The sequence below is a fragment of the Elephantulus edwardii genome, unplaced genomic scaffold (genome assembly GCF_000299155.1).
Source record: "Elephantulus edwardii isolate Elephantulus edwardi_28Jun2011 unplaced genomic scaffold, EleEdw1.0 scaffold00302, whole genome shotgun sequence".
NCBI lineage: Eukaryota > Metazoa > Chordata > Mammalia > Macroscelidea > Macroscelididae > Elephantulus > Elephantulus edwardii.
This window is the reverse complement of record NW_006400052.1, coordinates 2,543,414-2,569,434: the sequence shown is the minus strand read 5'-3', so window position 1 is coordinate 2,569,434 and position 26,021 is coordinate 2,543,414. Positions and strand designations below refer to the sequence as shown.

General features: G+C 52.8%; 1 protein-coding gene across 1 annotated transcript; it reads left to right on the top strand.

Moving 5' to 3' along the window:
* Positions 1-2,610: 2,610 nt before the first annotated feature.
* LIPE (lipase, hormone-sensitive) lies at positions 2,611-24,605 on the top strand. Its single transcript, XM_006900961.1, has 10 exons — positions 2,611-2,908; positions 15,103-15,638; positions 18,663-18,753; positions 18,842-18,987; positions 19,154-19,339; positions 19,496-19,790; positions 21,058-21,285; positions 21,523-21,699; positions 23,521-23,960; positions 24,336-24,605. Exons 1-10 carry the CDS (start codon positions 2,866-2,868, stop codon positions 24,603-24,605), a joined length of 2,412 nt encoding a protein of 803 aa, XP_006901023.1. The 5' UTR covers positions 2,611-2,865.
* The last annotated feature ends 1,416 nt before the right edge of the window (positions 24,606-26,021 follow it).

Sequence of the window (26,021 nt, the reverse complement as noted above, 5' to 3'; positions counted from 1 at the left end):
TTTTTGGTTGTTGCTGTTATGTGTCGTCGAGTCGTTTGCGACTCATAGCGACCCTATGTACAACAACCCTAAACCGTGCTCTATCCTGTGCCAATCTCATTGCCTCTGACACACCCATCCCGATTACCCTAGTCACTGAATCAATCCAACTCATAGAGGGTCTTCCCCTCCTGCACTGTCCCTCTACTCTACTCAGCATGATGTCCCTCTCTAAAGACCTGTCTCTCCTTACAACATGTCCAAAGTATGTCAGACAAAGTATGGGGGTAAAATGATCAGAGTGATAATACAGGGAGATTAAAATGATAATAATGTGTAGGATTTAATAAAAAAATACATGGTTATTGTCAGGCCAGGACCAAGGTCAAACAAAGGGAGAAAAAGGATTCAAGGAATATCAACATGTCAACAAAGGGAGTAACAGCCTCAACTACCATGGAGTGCCCCTCCCTTTCTTCCCTACAAGACCACCTGCCTGGCTAAACCACAATGAAATGCCACTCTCTTCCCTCCCTAAGGACCCTTACTATAAAAACCCTGTCCTAATCCACTTTTTTTAAAAAAAAAATTTTATTAATTTTAATGAACATTTATTTACAGAGATTTTGGATTTCCATTCATTCATTGTTGCACTTTTCTCCCTACCCAGCCCTCCCCACCTCCCCCCAGTTTCTCCTATCTTTGAGATGTAAAAGATAAATTCTTTCTTTGGTATACAATCCCCCCACCCCTCACCCCTCCCACCGCCCCAAGTATACTCCACTATGCAACCTTAATTCTGAACTCTTGTGATAACCATAATACCCTATCATATATCACTTTTAAATTATTCTCTCCCTCATCTGTTTCAATTCAGTATACATAATTTATCCAGTTTTTCTCAGTCTTACCCCAACCCTGATGTCAGTCCCATTCTACAACAGTAGCACCATGCAGTATTTGTCCTTTAGTGACTGAGACACTTCACTCAGCATAATGTCCTCCAGGGTCACCCATTTTGAATAATATTGCATGAGTTCCTTGTTTTTCAATGCAGTATAGTATTCCATTGTGTGACTATACCACAGCTTCTCTATCCATTCGTTTGTTGATGGGCACCTGGGTTGTTTCCAACTCCTTGCTATTGTGAACAAAGCCACAATAAACATGGGTGTGCATATATCTGCTTGGATATCGGTTATGCTCTCTTTAGTGTATATTCCCAGTAGTGGAATTGCTGGGTCAAATGGTATCTCTATTTGCAACTTTTTGAGAAAGCGCCATACCGCCTTCCACAGTGGTTGCACCATTTTACACTCCCACCAACTATGAATAAGGGTTCCAGTTTCTCCACAACCTCGCCAGCACATGTTGCTTGCTGTTCTGTTAAATTTTGCTATTCTGACTGGGCTGAGATGATAGCTCATAGTTGTTTTTGCCCTAATCCACTTTAAGGTACAGTTTCCCTCTGGTCTGTCTTTCTCTCTAGATCAAGGAATACTGCCCAGGAGCCCCCTTCATAAAGCTTCTTTAGCTTCCTTTCTTTCTCTGGTCCCTTCCTTGAGTCCTTGGTCTTACATCCAGTGTGAAGACCTAACAGTTACTACAGTAGAATCTAGCTTCTCCTCTTTCAGCTTTTCTACAAGCATTAGATAGATGAGAAAGAAAAATTAACACTTATGCAGATCTTGCCTTCTGTTATCCCAAATGAAACACAGGACTGGACTGAGATGCCAGCCTTAGAAGAAACATTTTAACTGAGTAACAGGTGGGGTGGAGCCCTAACTATGACATAAGAAGGCAAGCCCCACCCCCTTAGTAAAAGTGTTGGGCACACAGATTCCTCCTGTTCCTAATCCTTTGCCCAAAAGTAGGAGGCACAGAAGTGGGGGCCAGCAGTGGTGGGTCCACTCACCTAGTGTCCTTAAAAAGACTAGGATGCCAGGAAGAAAGAGTTAGAGTGGGATTAAAAGGTAGGTTTCAGTATGAGGAATCAATGAGGGATCTGTGAAGTAGGAGGCCTGGGAAGGACACACACACACACACACACACACAAGAAGCATGAAGTCTGGGAAAGCAACATCTCCCTTGAGGGAATTAACAACAGTGGAGCCAGGGTCTAAATCAGTATCTAGGCCAGACTGGGAACCTGAGCCACAGCAGACAACTGAAACATCTAAAACTCAGCCAGAGCCTGAGCCAGAAAAGACACCCACAGTGCAGCCTGGAGCGAAGATTCAACAGGAGCCAGCTTCACAACAAAGTCCCCTAACCCAACATGGAGTTGAATCCCAGCAGGAACTTGGAACTCAGCAAATAGCTTCCCAACAGGAGCTTGCACCACAGCCATCGCCTTCCATCCAAAAGGGGCCTTTCCCTCAACAGGAAGCTGCCTCACTGGAAGGAAAAGAATCTCCAATCCAAGAGGAATCAGAACGGAGGGAAGGGTTTGCAGGCCAGCCAGGATCTAGGTCAGTAGAGTCACCACTATCTCAACTGGCAGCCCAATTGACACCTACAGTTCAGCACAGACTGAACCCTGCACAGGCACCTCCCACCCAGACTGAACCTCCATTCCAAGAAAGATGTGAACAAGAGTCCAAGCCTGCCACCCACCCAGCCTCTCCAGTCTCAGGAGCCAAAACCCAGCAGGGCTCTTTGACCGAGTGGAGATTTCTGGAAAAACTTCAAGAACTATCTCTCCAGAGATCGGCCGCAGAATGGAAGACATATTTTGAGTGGGCCACCGATTCCGACTCTGAATCAGATCTGGGGTCTCCAGTGAGCAGAGATTCTCCAACTAGAAGGAGATACCCTGGGGCTCATGAAAGGAAGCTGCCCTTCAAAAGGAAAGCTGACCATGAAGTGAAGTCAGGGTGTGCTGGGATGAAAACCCAAAGCCAGAATTACGGCTACTACCAGAACACAGGTGAGTTTGTGGCTGGAGGACATGGAACATCCCAGGGACAGCCCCTTGTTGAGGAAATACTAAGAATTTACAATTAGCTCAGGTAGTTGTTAGTTGCCACAAGTCAGCTCTGACTCATAGAGGACCATGCGTTACAGACTAGAACTGCCCTGTAGGGTTTTCTCGGCTGTAATCATTATAGAAAATCACCAGGTCTTTCTTTCATGGCACCTCTGTGTACTCTCAAACTGCTAACCTTGCACACTCTTTGCCTCACCTGAGGGGACTTAAAGATTACCAGTTGCTGTTGAGTCATTTCCAACTCACAGCAACACCATGTGCAACAGAACCAAACACTACCCAGTGCTGCACCATCCTCACAATCGCTGCTGTGCTCGTGCCATCATCACAGCCACTGTGCCAAGCAGTCACCATTTTACAAGGGAAGCTGTTGAGGAGGAAAGGAGGAAGGATCTTGCACAAGGCTGTGAAGTTAGCAAGTGGTGAAGTCAGAGACAGGGGAGGCCTGGGTCTGATTTCTGCAGAGGCTTCCTATTGAGGCTGTGGGGGCAAAGCAAGACAGAGGGTAAAGAACTGGGGGTGGGGGTGAGGGCCAAGGCACAGGGAGCGGGGTTCACTCAGCCGTCCTCCAGCACTCCCTGGAAGGCACTGCCCGGGAATCAGGCTCAGGGGCCTCAGCAGCACAGTGATGGCTGTGGTCCTGCCCCTCGGGGACACAGCCCAGCTCAGACCTTACCAGGTCTTTCTTCCGGTGGTAGGAAGCCACTCAGGCCCCCACCCGGTCACCCCACACGGGGGGCGCAGTGCAGCCAGGCCTACGGGGTGGTTTCAGGGAGCATAAGGCTGGGAGAAGCGAGGGGTGAGGTCCACCAACGTCATTGGCAAGGTCAGGAATTGCTGGATGAGAAAGGGGACTTAGAAGGTCCTGGCCCTTCTGGCCTGTCAGTGCCCCCTTAAGTCTTTTGGCCTTTTCGGAGTTACACTGAAGCAGGCCTGGCACCCCTGGGGTGCGGGCTCCAGCTCTATAGTGCTTGGCAGCTGCTCTCCTCTCTAAGCCCAAAACTCCGTGGTGAAGGGAGCGAGGTCTGAGGCTTTATCCGCAGAACTAGAGTTTATTTAAGGAAACATTCTAAAGGGAGGGAAATGGTGCTGAATTCAGATAATGAAGTGACTGTGGGCCAGTCAGTCCGAAGGGCGGGCAATGACGGTCCGTCACGTCAGGGAGCTGTCACTGTTCAAGGGCTGAAGCTATTAGAGTTGGTTACCAGGGTAGGCAGGGGGGCAGAATGGAGCGAAGAAGCCTGCCTTGTCCGCGCTGGGGATAAAAAGCTGTTTCTATGAGCTCCTGGAGCCCACTCTCCAAAAGACAAGGACACAGTCCTGTCGCCACAGGCAAACTGTCTTTGAAGCGCCCACGAGGCTCTTGATGAGATGCGCATGCGCGCGAGCCTCGCGCCTCCTGCGTTTCCCACCCTTTCGCTTTTTACAGGCACTACCTGCTACTCTCCGTAGACTGGACCCGTCTTAGAGCTACAGCGCACGCGCCTAATGGCTCCGTTCTCCCTCGTCTTTCCCTCTCATCTTAGGGAGTGTGAGGGCTAGGGGCGCTAGGGAGTCGAAAAACAGAAGCCCAAAGGAGAGAGCAACAGGAGACAGAGAAGCAGGGAAAGACGGGGCCTTCTCCTCCACCGGCGCCCGAGCCAGCCACGCCCCCGGGCTGGTGCCCCGCCCCGACTTTTGCCCGAGGAGCTGGCCCACCTCCCCCCTTCCCCGCCCCCCCCCCGCCCCCCGGCGGAGGTTCAACGGCGTCCCAGTCTTCCCCTCCTGCAGGCAGCCTGGGCAACTCTCTAAGGGCTCCCTATGTGGGAAGGTGAGTGGGAAAGGTGAAACTGAAAGCCAGCACGCAAGAGAATGAGGATTTCTCTACTGAAGTGACCATAACGGGAATCCCCACTAGTCCTGCACGAAGGACGCTTTCCGCCGCCTCCAGGGTTGTATTTTTTTTCTTGGAGGTGGGCCCTTTAATGCTGGGTGAGGAGGCGGAGCCAGACCTTGGGCACTAGAGGTTGGAGGCGGGGCCGGCAGTGGAGTGAGGCGGGTATTGCTCGGTGGGCAGGACCTAGAGACAAGCCAGCCCGGGATTGGGTAATGTGGGGGCCCGGCGGCTGGATTTGGTCCCGGCTCCGGGACCGCGGGGATCGCTGATAATAGATGGAGTCGGCCAGGGGAACGGGCCCCGCTGGGGCCTCTGGGGCCCCGGCCTCGAAGAAGACCAAGGAAGGGGCTGGGATCCGTAGCCGCCGGCGGTGGCGCAAAGGCAAGGCCAAAGGTGAGCGCTCGGGGTCTGGGGTCCTGCGGCGTCCGGGAAGGAACCGAGGACATCCTTAGGGCAACTGAGTGGACTGACCCACTGCCACGAGAAAGGGGCGGGAATGCGTGGGCTGGTCCATTGCTGCCCAATGTGGGGTGATCTTCCATTGTTAGACTGGTTATAGAAAGCAGGATATCCCATTCAAATACAGAGACTACTGGACGTCCCGGTACTGTTTTAGGAAAGTCCAACCTGCTTGACGGTAGGCGCTTCTGCTCTTGGTGGTTCCCGTCTAAGAAATGGTTCGGTGATTGCTGATTTTCATATCTGTGGCACACTAGAGAGGATCGAGAGAACTGGTTTCAGCAGCCGTTGTCCAAAGAGGAAGTTTGGGGGGTGAGTTAGAAGGAAGGACGAAGAAGTGACTTGTAGCAAGTACAGCAGGGCTAGTAGAGCCCTTCAGAGCCTCATGTTTCTATCCCACCATCAGTCATCAGCATCAGTCACCCTGTTTCAGCCGGAACCTTGACCTTTTCTGTGGCAGGAGAGTCCTGAGTTGAATTCAGATCGCTTCTTCTATCCCAGAAAAAGGAAATAAGGGCTGTCACCAGGGTTTCCCGAGATGTCGCATTATTCACAGCTCTTGGGCATGCCGCAAGAGGCAGACGGGGGCAGGTATTATGTCCAGGCTGAGTTATGAGTGTGTACAGGTGTGGAGGAGGTTCAGAGGAACCCGTGGGAAGTTCCTGTGCAGTGAAAAACCAGCACAGGATACTGAAGTGGCCCTCCCATCCAGGGCACCCCAAACTCTGGGTCCCCCCCAGCCTCTGGCTGCGTTATTAGCCAAGTGTTCAACTGGCTTGGAAACATGCACTAGTTCAGACAGGCTCCAGTCAGACTGGGGCCCAAGGGCATGCTGTAGGAGAACATCCCCTGAGGCAGTACAGCTCTGGTTAAGAACTTGGCCCTTGGAGACCTGATTATGAGCTGTATGGACAGGTGCTCTTTCCCTGCTTCCACCCTCTGAGCCATAAAATGGACTTAATGGCACGGGTGATGGGAGAACCTGACTCTCAGGAGGTTTGAATGAGTGTCAAGCGTCTGGTGCTGCCTGGCACTGCTCTCAGGAGAGGTGAAGATTATTACTGCTGCTGTTTCCCACCAGAAGGTGAGCTCCACAAGACCCGGGCGTGTCAGCATGTTTACCACATACTCCAGAGCTGGCTGGGCTAGGCACATCAGCACTCAGATATTTGTTGAATTTATAACTGAATTAATGAAGTATACCATAAGGATCATCAGCATTGTTCAGCCGTAGGCTACCAGAAAGGCTCAAGATGGCTCAAGTAGGGCTACCAGCAGGGTGAGCCTGGTCTACTTCCCAAACGCATGGGCCCACCCACTCATTCCGGCTCATTCCACACCCCCAGCTCATTTCCTGAGGCCGGCCCAGGAACCTAGCGCTGATTGGATGAATCAGGCTTCACCCCTGCCCCAAGGGCATCCACACTGACTGGACCCATCCCTGTCATCACTTTGATCTTGAGGATAATCTTGCCAGTACCCAAATAAGACAAGCATCATTATGATCACCCCATTTCCCAGATAATACTGAGGTTATAGCAGAGAAATAGCTGTCCCCAGCCTCCTCAGGCCCCCAAGAGTGTGTGAACTCACAACTGCTGTGAGTCTCAAGCTTAACTCTGAGACCAAAAGCTTTCAGACACCCTCAACGGTGTTCCAGGCCTTGGGCTTCAGATAGCAAGACAGACACACAGCAGAGCCAGGTACACAGATACTGATCAGTAGACCCACAAATAAGACCTATAATTATAAACTGATAACTACAACCAAAGGGAAACCCTGAGAAGATGTATGAGAGAATCTTCCCAAGGATGAGAAGATATTAACTCAGGGGCCTGGGGGACAGAGAAGGCTGCATGGGGAAAGACCTTATGCCCAGAGAAGACAGCTAATGCTCAGTCAGGGAGAGAAAGAAAGGGATCAGTAGTGAGACCTGGTCAGTGGCTGGTTTGGGAGGTCGTGTCCAAGGTTTGATCTCTGGTGGCTTAGTGGTAAGGAGTTAAACTGCCACCCCAAAGGTACATGGTTCATATCCAACAGCTGCTCCTCGGGAGAAAGATGGGCAATCTTCCCATACAATTTCTTGTCTCTGAAAACCCCCTGGAGGGTCAGCTGTGGGTTGGTTCTGACCCAACAATAATGACAACATATCCAAGGTTTAGGGCTTCATCCTGAAGGCAGCAAGGCAGGGCTGAGACTGTGTGATGAAATTTTAGGTTTTAGACAAATCCTGCGGCTACTGTATGGAGAACAGGTTCCAGCAGCTCAAAATGATTGTCCATCGAGTCAATTCTGATGCATAGCAACCCTGTATCGGGTTTTCAGTTTTTACAGAGAACTGCTCATCATTCTCCCACCCGAACGACTGGTGGATTCAAATTTGCCCACCTTTTGGTTATCAGCCCAGCATATAATGTACTGTGTCACCAGGGCTCCTTGGAAAGTAGTCTGAAGGGGTAAAATCAGAGTCCCGGAGGCCCATCCACTACATATGAACCTCCATCAGGTTTCCAGTGTTGTGAATCTTCATGGGAGGAGACTGCCCATCTTTCTCCCACAAATTGGTTGGTGGGTTCAAACTGCCAATATTTCCATTAGCCATTTGGTATATCACACACTGTGCCACCAAGGCTCCGCAGAGACGTATAAAGAGTAGTTGTCGTAGTGGCAAGAAGCTGCACTGCAATCCCAGAGGTATGCAGTTCAAATCCACCAGATGCTCTGCTGGAGAAGGAGGAAAAATCTCCTCCTGTACCAGTCAGATCTGATTTGACTGTACACACACAAAATAATAAACTAAAATAAAACTTAAAAAGAGGAATATTATATATTAAGAAGGAAAAAAGAGTAGTTGTCATTATCTAGATGAGAAGTTTACAGCCTGAACTGAGGAAGAGACAGTGGAGGTGGAGACAAGATGTCACAGGTGTCTAGGTGGCAAAGTGTACAGGACTGGGTGATGGCTTAGATGTGGCAGGCAAGAAGAGGTGGCCAGGAAGACAGTACACACACAGCGGCCAGGATACACACAAACATGCATACATATATACAAACCACCACCACCAAGCTGAGAGGAAGAGAGACACAGACACACAACTAAGATGCACCTGGACCACGACATAGGCGTATAGACACATGTCCCTCAGGTACATAGAGAAGCATCTCAACTCACAGACTGAGAAGGAAAATGTAGCCACACTGGCCAGTCACATGTTGGCCACGACATGGACGTACATCTAGGTGGACCCCAGAGACACACACGTCACCACCCAGAAAGCTGAGACACAGGAGTCCCCACCTCACACAGAAACACTGTGCAGAGGCAAGCAGCACACAAGGTAGCAGGCTTCAGCCCCCAGGAGGGTTCCCATCCTCCTGAGTGGCTTCTTATCTGCCAAAGGTGATGATCATGGTCCCTCCCTCATGGGGAACAGTACCAGCACACACGGTGGTCACTGTAGCAGGGTCGTCTCAGCACAGCAGCTACAAAGACATAGAGAGGCCACACTCGCTTGGTCCTTGTCAGCATCTATCCCCAGATGCCACCTTCAAAAACCCACTTCCCAGGTCCAGACTGCACTTTTCCTCTATACATGTCTTCCCCTCCCTGCCACTCTCCTGACCCCTGCCCAGACCCTCAGGGGTCAAAGTCAAGGCATGGAGGCTTGCTGTTCTTCTGGACAGAAGGCTGATGTCCTGTCTGTAGAACTCGGCTCAGGCCCCTCTGCCCCAGTCCTCACTCAAGGCCCCAGAGGGCCTGATCCTACCCCAGTGCCCTCTGCCTGGGATTCTTGGTGAGCTTCTGGCAAGCTCAGCATCCCTTCCTCCCAGTTCTACTCAACTCAGCACCCGAGGGAGCTGCCTGGAACAGGGCAAAGGGCAGGGACCTGGGAGCCAGTCCCTTCCCCAAGGCTTTATGCAAGTTACTTGTTTAGTCCAAGCTCTGTTCTATGACATGTCTAATAAAGGCGCCTGCTCCATAGATGACAAGGAAATGAGACGGAAGAGTTTAGAGGGGGAAATTAGATCAGTTATGCCATAAATGTTTACCCAGGCACCTCGGCATAGTACAAGGGCAAGAGCTAGAGCAGTGACTTAGACTAAAGTCCTTGTCCTCAGGGAGCCCAGCAGGGGAGACTGAGGACAAGCACTGACAACACTATATTGTCTAGTATGTTAGACGTCACTGAGCACAGAGAAAAAGAAACCCCTATAATATGCCATCTCTGAGGACAGGTGAGCCCAGAAAGCAGAAAACATCAAGCATGGCATGCTGCTTCAAAAACTCTGGTTGCTACTTTTAGTTTCTAGATGACAAAACCACCTTGCCCAGGATCACTTGGCGCCTCTTGTGGATAAGGTGGCCCAGGGTCAAACTTGGAGCTGCCTAAGACCCCTCCTTGTCCATCTGTCCTCGGGAAGGCTAGTCCTATCTCAGGCTCCAGCCTACACCTCCTGCCCCTAATGCTGACTCTTCATGCCTTCCTTCCTTCATCAGGTGTTTGCTGAGCCACTTACTATGCGCTCGGTCCCTGTGATAAGCTGTGAGGCCACTGCTTGCCCTTGGGGATGGCTTTCAAGGACAGAGGGTTTGTCTTGTTGTTATGTGCCTTAGGGTCACTTGTGACTCTTAGCAACCTATGTACAACAACAGCTCTGAACCCTGCTCTTTCTTCAGCCAACCTCACTGTCTCCGACACACCTACCCCCATTACCCCAGTCACTGAGTCAATCCATCTCATCCAGGGTCTTCCTCTCCTGCGCTGTCCCTCCACTCCCCCAAGAATGATGCCCCTCTCTAAGAACTGGTCCCTCCTTGCAACATGCCCAAAGTTTGTCAGATGGAGCTTCAAAATCCCTGCCTCCAAGGAGCAACTTGGTTTCACCCTCTCTAGGACAAACTGGTGTTTTCCCAGCAGTCAATGAAATATTCAATACTTTTCAGCACCTCAACTCAAAGGCATTGATTCTTCTATTATCCCTAGTCATTGTCCAGCTCTCTGATGCAAAGCAAGAAATTGCAAAGACTATGGCCTGGATCAGGTACACTTTAGTCTCGAGACTAACATCATTGCTCTTCAGTGCTCTGGAGAGGTCCCTGCCTGACAGCAGACTTTCCCAATGCAATTCATTTCTTGGCTGCTGGTACCAAGGTGGAGCCAAGCAAGCTGAAGCTGTTAATAATCTCAGTCTCTTCCCTGTCTATCATGATGCTGCCAGTTGGCCCAGTAGTAAGAATCTTTGTTTTCTTGTTGTTGAGCTTCATATTGAAGGCTGCAGTCTTTGACTTCTGCAGCAAATGCCTCAGATTCTCTTCAGTTTCGGCAAGCAAGGTTGTGTCATCTGCTTAACATAGGTTGTTGATGAGCCTTCCTCCACCCTGATACCACATTCCTCCTCATAGAGCCCAGCCTCCCAGATGATCTGTTCCACATATATATTGAAAGGGTATGGAGATAGCACGCATCCCTAGCATACACCTTTCCTGATTTTGAACCATGCGGTGTTTCCTTGCTCTGTTCCAGCAGAGCCTCCTGACCCAAGTATAGGTTACACATAAGCAAAATCAGCTGTTCTGGAGTGATTCACACAGTCAAAGGCCTTTGCATAGTGAATTAAACACAAACATTCCACTTGTACTCTCCGCTTTCAGCTAAGATCCATCTAACGTTAGCTGTAATATCCCTAGTGCCATGGCCTTTTCTAAACCCAGTCTACAACCACACAAATCATGCCAAACCTTCAGGACCTCTTATTTGCCTTCTAAAGCTCTATATCTAATTTTGTATGCTTTTTACAAAATTTTTGGTTTTGTAGTTGTTGTTGAGAATGTAATTTTGTCTTCTTAAGTCCCCTGCTGCTAATGTATAGGTCTGAGGTTCAAACTCACCATCAGGAAAAAGATGTGGCAATATGCTCTCATAAAGATCGTTGTTATTGTTAGGTGTCATCTAGTCAAGAACAACCCCTAGCAATCCTATAAACAGCACATCAGAGCCTGTCCTATCCTGTGCCAGCCTCCCCTTTCTGACACTCTGGAGCCCACTGTGGCACTCACTGTGTCAACCCACCTGGCTGAGGGTCTCCCCATGGAGATTACAGTCCTGGAAACCCCATGGAAGCAGTTCTGTATCCTGTGGGGTCACCATGCGCAAGAACCACTCGGCAACAGATTTTATTCCAAAGGATCCCTATATTGTACAGGCGTACCTCAAAGATACTGCAGGTCTGACTCCAAAGTATCAACGAAAAGCAAGCGTGGGAATGTTTGGGTTTCCCAGTACCCACGGAGGCAGTGTTTACTGCAGTCTGCACCCTACTGCAGCGGTACTGGTGTGGAACATATAACCTGGCAAGCTGTTAACTGAACGGTCAGTAGCTTCAATCCACAAGCCACTCCCCAGAGAAAGGAGGGCTGTCTCACCCTATAAGTACTTACAGCCTCAGAAACTTGATGGCAGGTCTGTTGAGTAGACTCAACTTGATGGCAGTGGGTTGAGTTTGGTTTAGTAGCCTCGTAGGTAAGGAGTTGTGTTGCCAAATTCTCTAGCTGCTCCATGGGAGAAAGACAGGCCATCTCCTCCTGTGTGATTTACAGCCTCTGAAAATCCACTGGAGGCTCAGCTATGAGTCTGTTCAAGGAGCTCTGACAGGGTAGCATGTCATATGTGAGGCCCCTAGAGCTCTGGGGGCGTAGACCATCGGGCTAAGCACTATGGCACGCTCTCCACAGCACTTAAGATCCAGCGTCGCTGGCAGTCTGAATCCACGAGCTGCTCCTTGGGGGGAAAAATGAACAATCTCTTCTCATGCGACTTTCAGCCTCAGAAACCCAGTGGAGGGTCAGCTGTGAGTGCATTCCAACTGAATGGCAATGAGAGAGAGAGAGAGAGAGAAAGGTTGGCAGTTCAAATCCAACCGCATCTCCTCAGAAGAGAGACAGGCCAGTCTTCTCCCATAAAGATATACAGCCTCAGAAACCCAATGGGGGGCCGCCAGGAGCCAGACCCAACTGAAAAGTAGGAGAATGGGTCCACCCACGTGCCCCTCCACATGCGGCGGCTTTCTGAAAAGAGTTTAAGATATCCTGAGAACTCTCAAAATGTGGCACTGTGGTGTCATGTGAGCACTGCTGTTAGGAAAAGGGTGTCATTAGATTTGCTCAATATAAGGTTGCCACAGACTTCAATTTGTAATAAAAATAACAACAAAGCTGTAAAACAAGGTTATGTTTTTGCTAAGTGACACAGCTCAATAAAGCCCGGGCCTCCTGTGGAAGGAGATAGATAAAGAGCAGGCATGAACAAACAAGTGTGGCATAAATGCCAAAGGTATAGTGTTCCAGAGACAAGCTCCAAGTGTTAGGATGGGAAATAATTGTGGTGGGGGGATTGTAATGCTTGTGGGAGCAGTGAAGAGGGTGCTAAATAATGCAGGTGAGTGTCTCTCTGAGCCTCAGTTTCCCTAGATGTAAGGTGAAAATGACAGTCACAGCAGACAGCCAGTGGCGGGTCAGTAGCAGGTCCAGGGTGTCCAGTATGGGAACAGCACCCAGTAGGACCTGTGGCTTGGGCCCCTGTGGCCCAGCCTCTGAGACTGGCACTGCCCTTAATCGGCTTTTGTCCTCCCAGGAGGGACAAACAGGGCTAGCTACCCCCTTTGCTCCCCCCAACAGCTGGAGCCGGCTGTGCCAGGGCCAGCCTGGGGGGTGGAAGTGGAGATCACAGGGCCCATGGTGTCCTGAATCCACTCTGGGAAGAGGGAGGGCTGGGTGAGAGGAGACAGTTTGTTCAAGGCAGGGTCTAGGACTCCTAAGTCTGAAGGAAAAGGGGGCCAGGGGCCTGGACTCCTAGGACTGAGGGAGGAGGAATCTGGGGCCTAGACTCCAGGGTCCTGGAGAGGAGGAGGCTGGGAGGCTGGCCTTCTCTTCTCTGAGCAAGGTCTCCCAGTTGAGCTGGAGCTGGAAGCAGCCAGAGGGGGCAGGGAGTCAGGCTCTGCTGTTTACAGCACGTGGTTCTCTGAGTCCTTTCTGGGTGGGAGGTGGCGTGGGTGGCCACACCCTGCACAGCCAAAGTCCCTCCCCTGGTTTATCGCCCCAAGCTACTAGTGGCACAAGCCATAGTCTGGCTTCCCAGCCCCCGGGAGCTTGCAAGAGGCCTGGGAGGGGTGAGTGCACCGCTGCCGAGAGGAATGACCATCCCTGGACTCCAAGGCCGCCAGGGAGGGAAGCACAAGGAGCTGGGCCCAGGCACGGGGCTCGAGAGAGGGAGGACTCTCAGCAAAGGGTGCCTTCCTCTCTGAGAGGAGCCGAGTGACAGCCTCTAAGAAACAGGTGGTTACACGGAGTCGGGCATAGTTGAGAGCAAGGGTTCCAAGTGAGAGCAAGAAGCCCAGCCTACAGCGGCCAGCCTACGGAGGCACAGAGACGGCGTGAGTAATGTCTCTGGACCCAGAGATCTGGGCGCTGGTGGACTTCTGCCACTCTCAGCTCAACCTTCAACCCCAGACTTAACACCCCTGAACCTTGGTTTCCTCTCCTCTAAATTGGGGATGCTGACAAAACGGGAGCTTTAGTGGGTAAAGAGCTACACTGTCAACCCAAAGGCAGGTGGTTCAAATCTCCCAGCTGCTCTGTGGGAGGGAGAGAGGCAGTCACCTCCCATGTGATTTACTGCCTCTGAAAACCCTCTGGAGGGTCAGCTATGAGTTGATTCCAGTTCAGTGACACACAACAGCAGCAGTAATAATAATTGAGATTTGAACCTAAGCAGTAAGGGTCTTAGAGGATGAGTGAGGGCAAAATGATCAGACATACAGAAAGCTCTTCGTACAGTGTCTGATGCAGAGTAAGCTCAAGTCAGTAGCAGCCAGGCTTGAGGGAGTCAGTGGGAGAGAACAGACAGCACTTGCACTTTCATTTCAAGTAAAGACAACTAGGAACTCCTGGGTTCAGGAAAGGAGTTAGGCCTGCAAGTCTAGAATCCTAGGAGCACCACCAGAAGGATGGAGATTTGTGGGCTAGCCTTTGACTTGCCCACATTTTGGTGGAGGGGAAAGGTAAATGAGAGGTCAAGATGGGATGCGGTCCTGAACTCATGGATCCCAAGAAAGGAGACTGGTTGGGAGCCTTGTTCAAACTTCTCTGAGGAACCTGGATTCCTGGGGCATAGGAGAGTCACTGGAGGCAGGTTCCTGGAAGGAGGAGGAAGAGGAGGCAGATCCCTGGGTCACAGAGGAGATGCCGGCATAGGAAACCAGATCTTGTGAGCTGAGGAGAGTGTCTGGACTCCTGGGTCCAAGGGAAGGGAGGCAGCCAGCCCCAAACAGAAGGCCTGAACTCATAAGTCCTAAAAGGCAGTGGCCTGGGGCCTGGACGCCCAGGTCTTAAGGAGAAAGACCTGAGGGCTCAAACTCTTGCCTCCTGAGAAGGGAGAAAGGGACTGCGGCCTGGATCATGAGTCTTGAGAGAAGGGAATGGAGTCCCAAATTTTTGGGTCCTGGAAATAAGAGGGTAACTGCCTGGGTCTGAGAGAGGAGAGGGTGCTGGGGATCTAGACTTCTGGGTCTGAGGGGGGGAGGCTGGGGGCCTAGACTCCTGGGTGTGAGGTAGGAGAGAGAGCTGGAGGCCTAGACTCCTGGGTCTGAGGAGGGGAGGAGACTAGGGTCTGGACTCCTGGGTCTGAGGGAGAAGGCTGGAGACCAGGGCTTCTATAGCTTAAAAGGAGGGATTTGAATGCCCGGGCCTAGGCTGAGCAAGGGGTGATCCAGCCCTGCCTAATGGAGCCCCTCCTGTCCACAGCCGCTCGGCTCTCTCACGACATGGACCTACACACCATGACACAGACGCTGGTGACTCTGGCAGAGGACAACATGACTTTCTTCTCCAGCCAGGGTCCTGGGGAGACAGCCCGGCGGCTGGTAAGCGTCTTTGCAGGTGTGCGGGAGCAGGTGCTGGGGATAGAGCCAGCGCTGAACCACCTGCTGGGTGCGGTGCACCTCTTTGACCTGGACCCAGAGACACCAGCCAACGGGTACCGGAGCCTCGTGCACACAGCCCGCTGCTGCATGGCGCACCTCCTCTACAAAGCCCGCTACGTGGCCGCCAACCGGCGCAGCATCTTCTTCCGGGCCAGCCACAACCTGGCAGAACTGGAGGCCTACCTGGCTGCCCTCACCCAGCTCCGTGCTCTGTCCTACTACGCTCAGAGCCTGCTGGCCACCAACCAGCCTGGGGTCCTCTTCTTCGAGGGCGATGAAGGGCTCACGGCCGAATTCCTGCGCGAGTATGTCACACTACACAAAGGCTGCTTCTACGGCCGCTGCTTGGGCTTCCAGGTAAGTCCTCTGGGTCTTCTGATGGAACGGGCACCTGGTGGCCCCTAACCTGATCAGATAAGCACAGTACAAGGACCACTGTGGTCAGGATGATTGCAATCAGAAAACAGCAGGTACAGAGAGGGGAAGTTAGGACTCAAGAGAAAATCACACCAGAGTTTTCCAACTCAGAGCCCCAGAGTTGAATTTACCTTGTACAGTAAAACCTGAACAAGCCAAGGCCCTGTAAGGCAGAGTGGTAGAGAATGGAAACTCCAGTATGTCCCACTTAATAGGGAGCAATGGAAAAGTACAACCTATCAAACGGTGACAATTTAGGAGACCCAGAAAAACACTGAGTTCGAGTTTGTACAAGTTTCACATTGTTGCTGTTCTTGTTAGGTGCCATCGAGTTATTATAACTCATAGCAATCTTATGAACAATAGATCTGGACTTGGCCCTGTCCTGTCCCGTCCTCATCATCTCTGATATACGTGAGCCCACTGTTAAGGTCATGGTCAATCCCGCTCATTGAGGGTCTTTCTCTGACCTTCCCAATATGATGTCCCTTTCTGTCAACATGCCCAAAGAATGTGAGACAAAGTTCCACGATCCTTGCCTCTACGGAACACCCTGGTTGCACTCCTCCAAGACAGATTGTTCTGGGAGTCCATAGTTTCATTAAAGTGAGAATTATTTCTCTTTTGTAGCTTTTTTTTCCCTTTTCAGTCACAATTCCCACTCATTTTTTTTTGTCATACACTCCACTCAGAAGATTGGTTCACTTTTTTGATGTTACCAGCCAGACCCCTGTTTTTGAGGATCCTGGCCTCAAAAGTGGGCTCAAACAGCCATCCAGTTGGAGTTGTGGGAAAGAATGACAGTGTTCACCCCTTTTTTAGAGAGTAAAGCAAGGAGATTTGAGGAGAGGAGCCCAGAGCTAGGGTTCTGAGATGCAACTCCTCCTGGCTTTGCTCCCCTGAGGCACTGGATTTTTAGGCTGGTGATGCCGTGGTTAAAGCATTCACCTGCTAATGCAAAGGTCAATATTTCTAATCCACCAGATGTGACCATTGATATACAGCCTTAGAAATCCCTTGGGCCAGTTCTACTCCATCCAGCAGGCTGTGTGGGGTTGCTATGAGCTGGAATGGACCCCATGGCTTTGGTTTGAGTTTGGGAAAGAGATTTATGAGACATCACAAAGAAACCTCTCTCACAGGGACAGTAAGAAAGACATGGGCCAGCCATCCTGACCACCCTCCCTCCACTCACCCTAAACTTTCCTCAGAGATGCAGCGCTCTCACCAAGAAGGAGGCCAGGCCCCACAGGTCTTCAGACTCCTATGTGGGAAGTGGCTCAAAGGCTCAGAGAATTGAGGACCTTTACATCATGAATTCAGAACAAAGGCCAAACTTCCCCTATCTGTGGTCCCTGCTAAGTATGCCAGTTCACAGCAGCATCACGGGATCCCAGCAGGGATATCTGGAGCTGGAAACCTGCTGGCTGTCCCTGAACCTCTCTGGGCTTCCACCTCCACCTCTCCTCCCAGTCCCCATCCCAGAGACAACTGAGCTTAGCAGTCTCTCCACACCCACATCTCACTCCACCTCCCCTCACTTCCCTGTGGACCAGCCTGTTCCTCAGCAACCAAGCCCCCACACATTCCTGAGAACTCCCCTCACCCAGCAGAACCACAAGCATTGCTCAGGTGAGTGGGCTCCTCCCTGCAACCACTCCTGACCTTGGCAGTCCCAAGAGCATGACACCAGAGCCAGCATTCCAGCCACAATGGCCTGACACTGCTGCCACTCTGTGGCCCACTGGGGCCCCAGCCAGAGACAAGGCCATGCCTGGCACTGCTTCCCAATAGCCCTGCTCTGTTGAGTGAGAGGAAGGACCATGTACCCCACCCTCATGTGTTGTCTGCCTTGCCTCTAACATGTCACTCCCCAGGATGACAGGCTCCAACAGCTGTGTCCCTGCTCAGTCCCAGCTCCCCACCCAGCACCTAGCACGCAGTAGGACTGTGGCCAGCATTTGTTGAATGGACGGAAGGCCCTCGCTGTCCCCTTGTCAGGGCTGCTTCCTAAACCACCCCACCTCAGCCTCCTGTGGCTTTTTCCTGTCTGATATTATCTCCATACAGCTTTTCTTTTCTTTTTCCTGTAGCTTTTCTTAACCACCTTTGCCCTCTCAAACTGCTTGTCCTCTCACTTGCCTTCATCTCCTCATATGTCCAGCACTCCCTCTCTCTGAGCATTTGGCTGTCTGTTTCCAGATCTCCATCCCTGGCTGTCTCTGACCATCTGCCCTTTGTCTTCCTGGCCTCTCTGTCGCCTCACCCCATCTCTCTGTTCTTATGAGGCAGTGACTGGCTCACTCTGAAGCTCACAGCCATCCAGTGGCTCCACTCTACACTCAGCAGGAAACCCAGAGCCCGAGCCCACAGCCCTGGCTGGTTTGAGCCCTCTCCTCTGGCCTCACCTCCTGCCCCCCACCACTCTGCTCCAGCTACACTAGGTCCTGGTGGTGGCCCTCTCCAAGCCTGGGTCACCCGGACACCTCTGTCCAGTGCACCTTTCCTGCATTTCATCCTGAACTCCCTCCAGTCCTCTTCTGAGTAGCCTGGTCCCTCATATCCATCGAGTTAGAACTGACTCAGAGCTGACACTCCAACAGGTTTCTGAGGCCGTAAATCACAGGGGAAAGACTGCCCATTCATTCTCCTTCGAGCGGCTGGTGGATTCGAACCACCAGAGAGGTACACCTTTAGGATTAGCAGCACAACTCCCTATGGACTAGGCCACCTGCCTGGTCTCTGAACATGATTCTCACCTTTTCTGCTGTCTTTTCCTTCAAGCCGTTCCTCATTACTTGGCATGTGTTGTGTAGGTTTCTATTTACTCGTCTTCCCTTCAAGAACAGCAGCTGCGCAAGGGCACCTACGGCAGGGCCTGGCACAGCCCAGCTCACAAAGCAGCCGGTGAACGAGCACAGCTCCCCGCGCCCCTGCCTCTACTGCCTGTCCCTCTCTCCACAGTTCACGCCATCCATCCGGCCGTTCCTGCAGACCATCGCCATTGGGCTGGTGTCCTTCGGGGAGCATTACAAGCGCAATGAGACCGGCCTTGGTGAGTCTGCAGGGTGTGCTGCAGCCTCACCTCCCACCCCTGTGACCTTACTCCCCTTGGGTACCCTGACACCCCTGCCAACTCCTAGGTGTGACTGCCAGTTCCCTCTTCACCAGTGGCCGCTTCGCCATCGACCCCGAGCTGCGTGGGGCCGAGTTTGAACGGATCACTCAGAACCTGGATGTGCACTTCTGGAAAGCCTTCTGGAACATTACAGAGATCGAGGTGCTGTCGGTGAGTGTGGGGTCCAGCATGAACCCTGACATGTCACAGGCGGGGACACAGAGGCCCAGACACATACCCACACTGGTCGACAGCCCACAGATAAGGCTGGAGACCCAGGGGCAGGTAGGGAGTGAGGGATTCCTCACCAAACATCTCTTCTGGTTCCTCCTCCAAGTCTCTGGCCAACATGGCATCAGCCACCGTGAGGGTCAGCCGCCTCCTCAGCTTGCCCCCCGAGGCCTTTGAGATGCCACTGACTGCCGATCCCAGGCTCACTGTCACCATATCGCCCCCGCTGGCCCACACCGGCCCCGGGCCCGTTCTTGTCCGGCTCATCTCCTATGACCTCAGAGAAGGACAGGTAGGACCCCAGCCTCAGGGTACAGGCAGCCCCTACACACCCACTCTGACACCCTGCCTGCTTCCCTGCCCCTGCTGCCTGCGTCCCTCCCTGTGTCTCTGAGGTTGGCAGAGACAGGTCCAATGTGTCACCCCCTTCTCCCTCCTCACCATCCAGGACAGTGAGGAGCTCAGCCGCCTGGTGAAGTACGAGGGCCCGCGGAGCTTGGAGCTGCGGTCACGCCCTCAGCAAGCCCCCCGGTCACGGTCCCTGGTGGTGCACATCCATGGAGGTGGCTTCGTGGCCCAGACCTCCAAGTCCCACGAGCCCTATCTCAAGACCTGGGCGCAGGAGCTGGGTGCCCCCATCCTCTCCATTGACTACTCCCTGGCCCCCGAGGCACCTTTTCCCCGAGCCCTTGAGGAGTGTTTCTATGCCTATTGCTGGGCCGTCAAGCACTGTGCCCTCCTGGGTGAGCCCCAGCCCCCACCACCCCTCAGTTCCTCCTTTAAATCTCCACCACCACCTCCAGTCCAGATGCTCCAACCTCTGTACTGCACCTTCCTTTTCTCACATTTTCTATCCATCTCCTGCCACCTGGTGCCCACACCCTGCTCCCAAGCCAGTGCCTTCCCCATCCTCCACCCCTTGTTCCCCATAACTCATAACCTTCCACCTCAGCCCCTTCAACCTTCGGCCTCTGCCTCCCTCCCTTCAGGCCCAACACTCCTTCTCCCCCACCTCCCATCACCGCCTTAGTCTATTGGATGCCCATCCTTCCATCCTGCATTTGAGGCAGTGCAGCTAGGCTCCCCCTAGAGGCAAGAATGGTGACACTTCTCACATACTTTGAGCATGTTGTCGGGGTGCTGGTCCTGGGGGGGGGGGGCGGGGATCCATCATGCAGGGAAAGGTGGAAGGTCAGGGATAGAGAGGAAATAGTATTGAAATAGTGACTGTAACCATGGGCTCAAGCATGACAGACGAGAAGGCTGGCACGGCATAGGGCAAGGTTCCGATCTGTTGGCCATAGGGTTTGCTGTGGGTGCTAGTTGATTCATTGGCACCTAACACCACCACCACCAGCCTCCCTGCTCAGGCCCCAGCCCAGTCTTCCAGCTCCACTGACCTCATGCTTCACTTCCCAATGTTGGTTAGTTTCCTGAGGAGGAATGTGGACACCAGGGCCCGGGGACTGTAGCCCACTTTTTCTGTGTTGGCAGCCTGAACCCTGACATTCGTCTCTCAGATGCTCCCCTCCCTTCCCTCACTTGCCCTCCTTGCTTATGCCCGACAGCATCCCAAGCAGCCTCCTCTCTGAACCTCTCCCCATCCCAAGTTTTCCTGATCCTCTGACCAATGACTACTAGATAGACCCATATCCTGCATCGGTTTACCATCCTCTAATCATCCGCTAGACCATAGGGAGTTCTGGTGGCTTAGTAGGTAGGGAGTTGTGCTGCCAACCTAGAGGTTATCAGTTCAAATCTATCAGCTGTTCCAAGGGAGAAAGATGGGCATTTTCCTAGGAGCCGTTTACAGCCTCAGAGAATTCACTGGAGGGTCAGCTATCAGTTGGTTCTGACTCAATGGTGGTGAGTCTTTTGAGAAACCATGGAACCCCACTTCTGAGAGTCTGGTACTCCTAGCCCAGAGCTTGGGTTCTTCCCTGTCTTTCCCCTTCCCCCTTTAGTCCCTACTCCTCCATGCAGTTAACTAAGCCCCCTGCCCCACACCAGGCTCAACGGGAGAGCGGATCTGCCTTGCTGGAGACAGTGCTGGTGGAAACCTCTGCTTCACCGTGTCCCTTCGGGCAGCGGCCTATGGGGTTCGGGTGCCAGATGGCATCATGGCTGCCTACCCGGCCACCATGCTGCAGCCCACTGCCTCACCCTCCCGCCTCCTGAGCCTCATGGACCCCCTGCTGCCCCTCAGCGTGCTCTCCAAGTGTGTCAGTGCCTATGCAGGTGAGGCCCATGTCCACACATGTGCCACAGGGTTCCTGGGTCCTACAGGGAGGGGAACTTGGGGTCCAGACCTGGATCTGAAGGATGAGGGCCAAGGGACTGGAACCTGAGACTTCATGTGCCTATTGAAGCAGTGAGAGATTCTTGGGCTCCTTGATGGATGGGTATCTGAAGTTCTGGGTGTTGAGAAATCCAGAAAGGAGACCAGAGGACACTCCCCCCCCATACATCACATAGGCGGGGAGACAGAGGACCACTCTGACTCGGACCAGAAGGCACTAGGTATGATGGGCCTGGTGCGGCGGGACACGGCCCTGCTTCTCCGAGACCTCCGCGTGGGCGCCTCCTCGTGGCTCAACTCTTTCCTGGAGCTGAGTGGGCGCAAGTCCCACAAGACCCCAGTGCCCATGACAGGTGAGTGGAACCCTCTGCCTGGCACACCAGCACGCTGGGCAAGAAAAGGGAAAGAGAGAGTGCCTTCTCCACCCCAGATTCACACCACAGTTGATTTCCCAAACGTCCACTTTCTGGAGACTTATTTCAAAATCCCAAGAATTGCTGGGCTTGCTCTCCATGCCACTTTGTCCCAGGAAAGCCCCACACCCTGGGAACTGACGCAAAAGGCCAGCCACGTGTCCCAATTTCCAGTTCTGAGAACTCCACTGGGTCCCTTGGGCCCTCAGGCAAGGCTCTCGGAACTTCGTCAAGGCTTTCCTTAGACTTTCAGCAGAGGCGCATGGGACTAATATCCCCCATGGACACTGACTGAGGAGCCAGGGGTGGGAATCAGCAGACCCTGATAGGTGACAGCTCTCTCAGAGACCTAGGAACCCGGGTGAAAAACCACTGGGAATGGAGATGCCATTAGTAGAGGGTGGCAAGTAATCTGCGAGTCTGGGTCTGCACCACTCACTGTACAGCATGGGAACCTAGTTTGCAGGGTTGAGGTGCAGATAGTGCCGAGCACACTACCTGGTAAAAATTAAGTGGTCTAGAAGATGTCGGCACCCCAGACTGGCTGTGTCCTGTGACTCCGGGGCTCTGATGGCATTAAATGGGTCAAAATGCACTTGTGCAATTATTCTCATTCCTTAAAGCATTTTACCTTCTGGGTTTAGAAGGACAACTGAAAAAAACTGTGGCCTTAATTTAAGCCACGTGGGCCTGATCATTAAAATTAACAAAGCTGAGAAACTGGGCTGGCCAGGTGCGTATCTTTAGAATTACCCAGGCAACTGCTTGCCTGGTTACTCAAAAAACACCAAACTGCCTTTGAGTCTGTTCTGACTCACAACAACTATCAGGTACCCAAGGCTGAAAATCAGAACAAGAACCCCCCCCCCCATCTTTCTCTAGCAGAGGTGCTGGTGGATTTGAACCACCCAAGAGACACAGCATTTGAATTATCAGCATAGCTCACTACGGACTACACTATCAGAATTCCCTAGTCACTCCAGTTGTTGTGTACTGTTGAATTAGAACCAACGCATAGCTGACCCTCCAGCAGGCCTCAGAAGCTGTAAATAGTACAAGAGGAGATTGTTCATCCTTCTCCTGAGGATTCAAAGCACCTGGTTTTGGGTTGGCAGCACAACTCCTTACCACTAGGCCACAAGAGCTCCCCGAGTCACTCAAGAGGAGGGGGAGAAAACTGAAGAACACAAAGCCGATTTGGGGAGAAGATTCATATGTCTACAGGCGAGGGGTCCCTGAAGTCTAATGTGCCCCAGTTCTCTTTTTTTTTTTTTTTTTTCTCCTGTGGCTCTACTCATTGTCCCTCTTGGGAACACTCACCCCTGTGTCAAGAAACCATGGAGTTGGCAGGCACTTCGTGCTGGAGCCAGCTTGATGGCTTGAACAAGGCTTCCTCTTGGGTCACAGTACTTAATCCCACACTTTACCCCACTGAGTCCTCACCAGCTCCCAGGAGGTACGAACGACTTACCTGTCCTTGGTGTAGAGGAAACAGATTCCCAGAGGTAAAGTTACTTTCAGGTAACCTTGCCGGTCCCCTCTTCCCCACCTCTTTCTGGCACACAGCTCCACCTGCAGGGGATGCAGGGACAACACCCAACCACCCCTACCCCCACCTCCGCAGAGCTAGGATCCAGCTCAGGCTGCAGGTACTGCTTGCCCTTCCTATGGCCTTGCCATCCAGCCAAAAGGGCAGCCTGGCTGGAGCCTGTGGCTACATCCAGCACCTGACCCATATCCTGACCCTCTCTTCCCTAGCAGAGCCAATGCCAATGAGGCGCAGCGTTTCAGAAGCAGCGCTGGCCCAGCCCGAGGGCCCACTGGAGGGAGACACAGTCAAGAGCCTGACTCTGCAGGACCTGAGCCTCAGGGGCAGCTCTGAGACCTCAGGAGCCTCCCACCTCTCACTGTCAGCGGAGACGTTAGGTCCCTGCAAGCCCTCGGATGTCAACTTCTTACTGGGGCCTGAGGATGTGCCTGAAGAGACTAAGTCCTTAAGAGGACTGCAGGCCCACAACCGCTACCACAGCGCCATCTCTTGTGCCAACACCACCTTCCCTGAAGGCTTCCGCCCGCGGCGCTCAAGCCAAGGACCCACCCGGATGCCCATGTACTCCTCACCCATCGTCAAGAACCCCTTCATGTCACCGCTGCTGGCCCCTGACAGCATGCTGCAGACTCTACCGCCCGTGCACATCGTGGTGAGCCCTGGGGGACACAGCGTGCGGGCCTGGAGGTGGGCGCAAGGGAGGATGAGTCCTGGGCAGCGGGGATAGCCTTGACCTAGAGGAGAGGACCAGGAAGGGGCAATGTCTGGGAACTGGAAGTGGCTGGGCCCTTTTTTTTGGGGGGGGGCAGTCTTAATGAGCGCCTAGACAGGGCTTGAAGAATGTGAGTGGGGGAGAGAGGTGGGACTTTAGGGGACACGTGGCCAGTCCTGGAGGGCCCAGTTAAACACATTCTTCTCTTCCCCCACCCTCTTATTCTCTCTACAATCCCCATGCCCACCTGTTTCCCTTCCTTTCCTCCCTTCTGTCTGCCCCCCACGCGGACGCCCCTGCCCCGCCATCTTTCAGGCGTGCGCTCTGGACCCCATGCTGGACGACGCAGTCATGTTCGCACGGCGGCTGCGCGCCCTGGGCCAGCCGGTGACACTGCGCGCGGTGGAGGACCTGCCGCACGGCTTCCTGAGCCTGGCGGCGCTGTGCCGCGAGACCCGGCAAGCCACGGCGCTGTGCGTGGAGCGCATCCGCCAGATCCTCAGCCTGCCTGGTGCCGCGCCGTCCACCAGCGCCACGCTGCCCTCCAGCACCACGCCGCGCGCGGCCGGCCTGAACCGAACCTAGAGGGGTGGTGCTGGGGCCGGCAGGGGTGAAACTAAAGCCTCTTGTTCGCATTTTCGCGGCCTCCATGGTGAATGCGCCCCCCTCCCTGTGTCTGGCTTGAGGGACGCCCTTCCAGGGGCTCCTGGACCCTGGAGCGAGCTGTGCCTTAAATTTGAGAACGAGGTGGGGTGTGGAGCAGGGGCTGCAGGCTGAGACCCCGGCCTATGGGAGGGGACGCGCACTCTGCACGGCCTTCTGCTGCTGTGACCGCCAAGGGGCCAGGGCCTGGTCCTCCCTAGCTGCTCGGTTCCAGGTTTCTCCTGTTTGTTTTTTTTGTAAATTAAAGGTATTTAAACACGTTTGGCTTCTCAAGCTGGGTGGGATCCATCTACCCACTAGGGGGCAGCAGCGGACGCGAGCCACTGAGAACTCCAGGAAGAACTCCAGAAGAGGCGAAGGGCTCAAGAACTTGTAGGAAGGAGTCTGTGAATCTGGCTTCCTGGGCGAACACAAGTACACGCTGCCCTTTGACTTAAGATTGCTAGAAACCTCCATGCAGTACACATGCGCCTTGTCCCAGCTAGCAAAAAAAGAAAATCCACTGCTGTGGAGTCATAGCAGACCCTCCAGCAGGTTTTCTTGGGCTGTAAATTGCCCGGGAGGAGTTTGGCCATCTTTCTCCTGTGGAGTCTGATGGATTGGAACAACAACAGTGGTGCAACTCCCTATGGACTAGGCCATCAGAACGCACACAAATGGCAGGCTACCACCCTATAAAAACCCAGCCTAGCACCAACCAGCTTCCATCCCAAAGGCTCCAGTGATCCCAAACCCCCTACAGAACCAGAACAGAGCTAGCAGGAAACCCGGAACTGGTTCGCCCAAAAGACTGGAAGTCCAAAACCAAACCCATTTCCAAGGAATCATGTTGGCTCCCCTATGGCCCCTACAGGTTACAAATTAGAACTTTGTAGTTTCCAGACTGTAATCTTTCAGGAAGCAAATCTCCAGGATTTTCTCCTGCCATACACTGCGCAGGTTCGAACTGCTAATCTGTAGATGACCACTACAAACCATCTGCACCAGGGAGCTCTGCCCAATTGGGACAGTCCTTTTTTTCTTTCAAACAATGCCCTGTAGCGTCACGCCTCGAAGACCTTGAGTATAGAGAAGAGATGAGACGCATCCAGGGCTTCCCTTGCCAGGAAGGCAGAAGAAAACAAGCCCAGACACCAGCTGTGAGCTCCCAGGAGTAGTCAAAGTAGGCTTCACAGAGGAAGGGGCTTTAAAGGCTGTTGTTGTTGTTGTTGTTATGTGCCATCGAGTTGTTTGCAACTCATGGCCACCCTATGTACAAGAGCTCTAAACACTGTTCTATCCTGTGCCAACCTAGCCATCTCAAACACGCTCGTTCCCACCACTCCAGTCACAGAATCG

Bases quoted from the DNA above. Each gene is read 5' to 3' on its own strand.
- LIPE (XM_006900961.1), top strand. From the start codon at position 2,866: ATGAAAACCCAAAGCCAGAATTACGGCTACTACCAGAACACAG. The intron at 19,340-19,495 runs GTAGGACCCCAG...CTCACCATCCAG, and splicing joins ATGACCTCAGAGAAGGACAG to GACAGTGAGGAGCTCAGCCG. The intron at 21,286-21,522 runs GTGAGGCCCATG...TACATCACATAG, and splicing joins GTGTGTCAGTGCCTATGCAG to GCGGGGAGACAGAGGACCAC.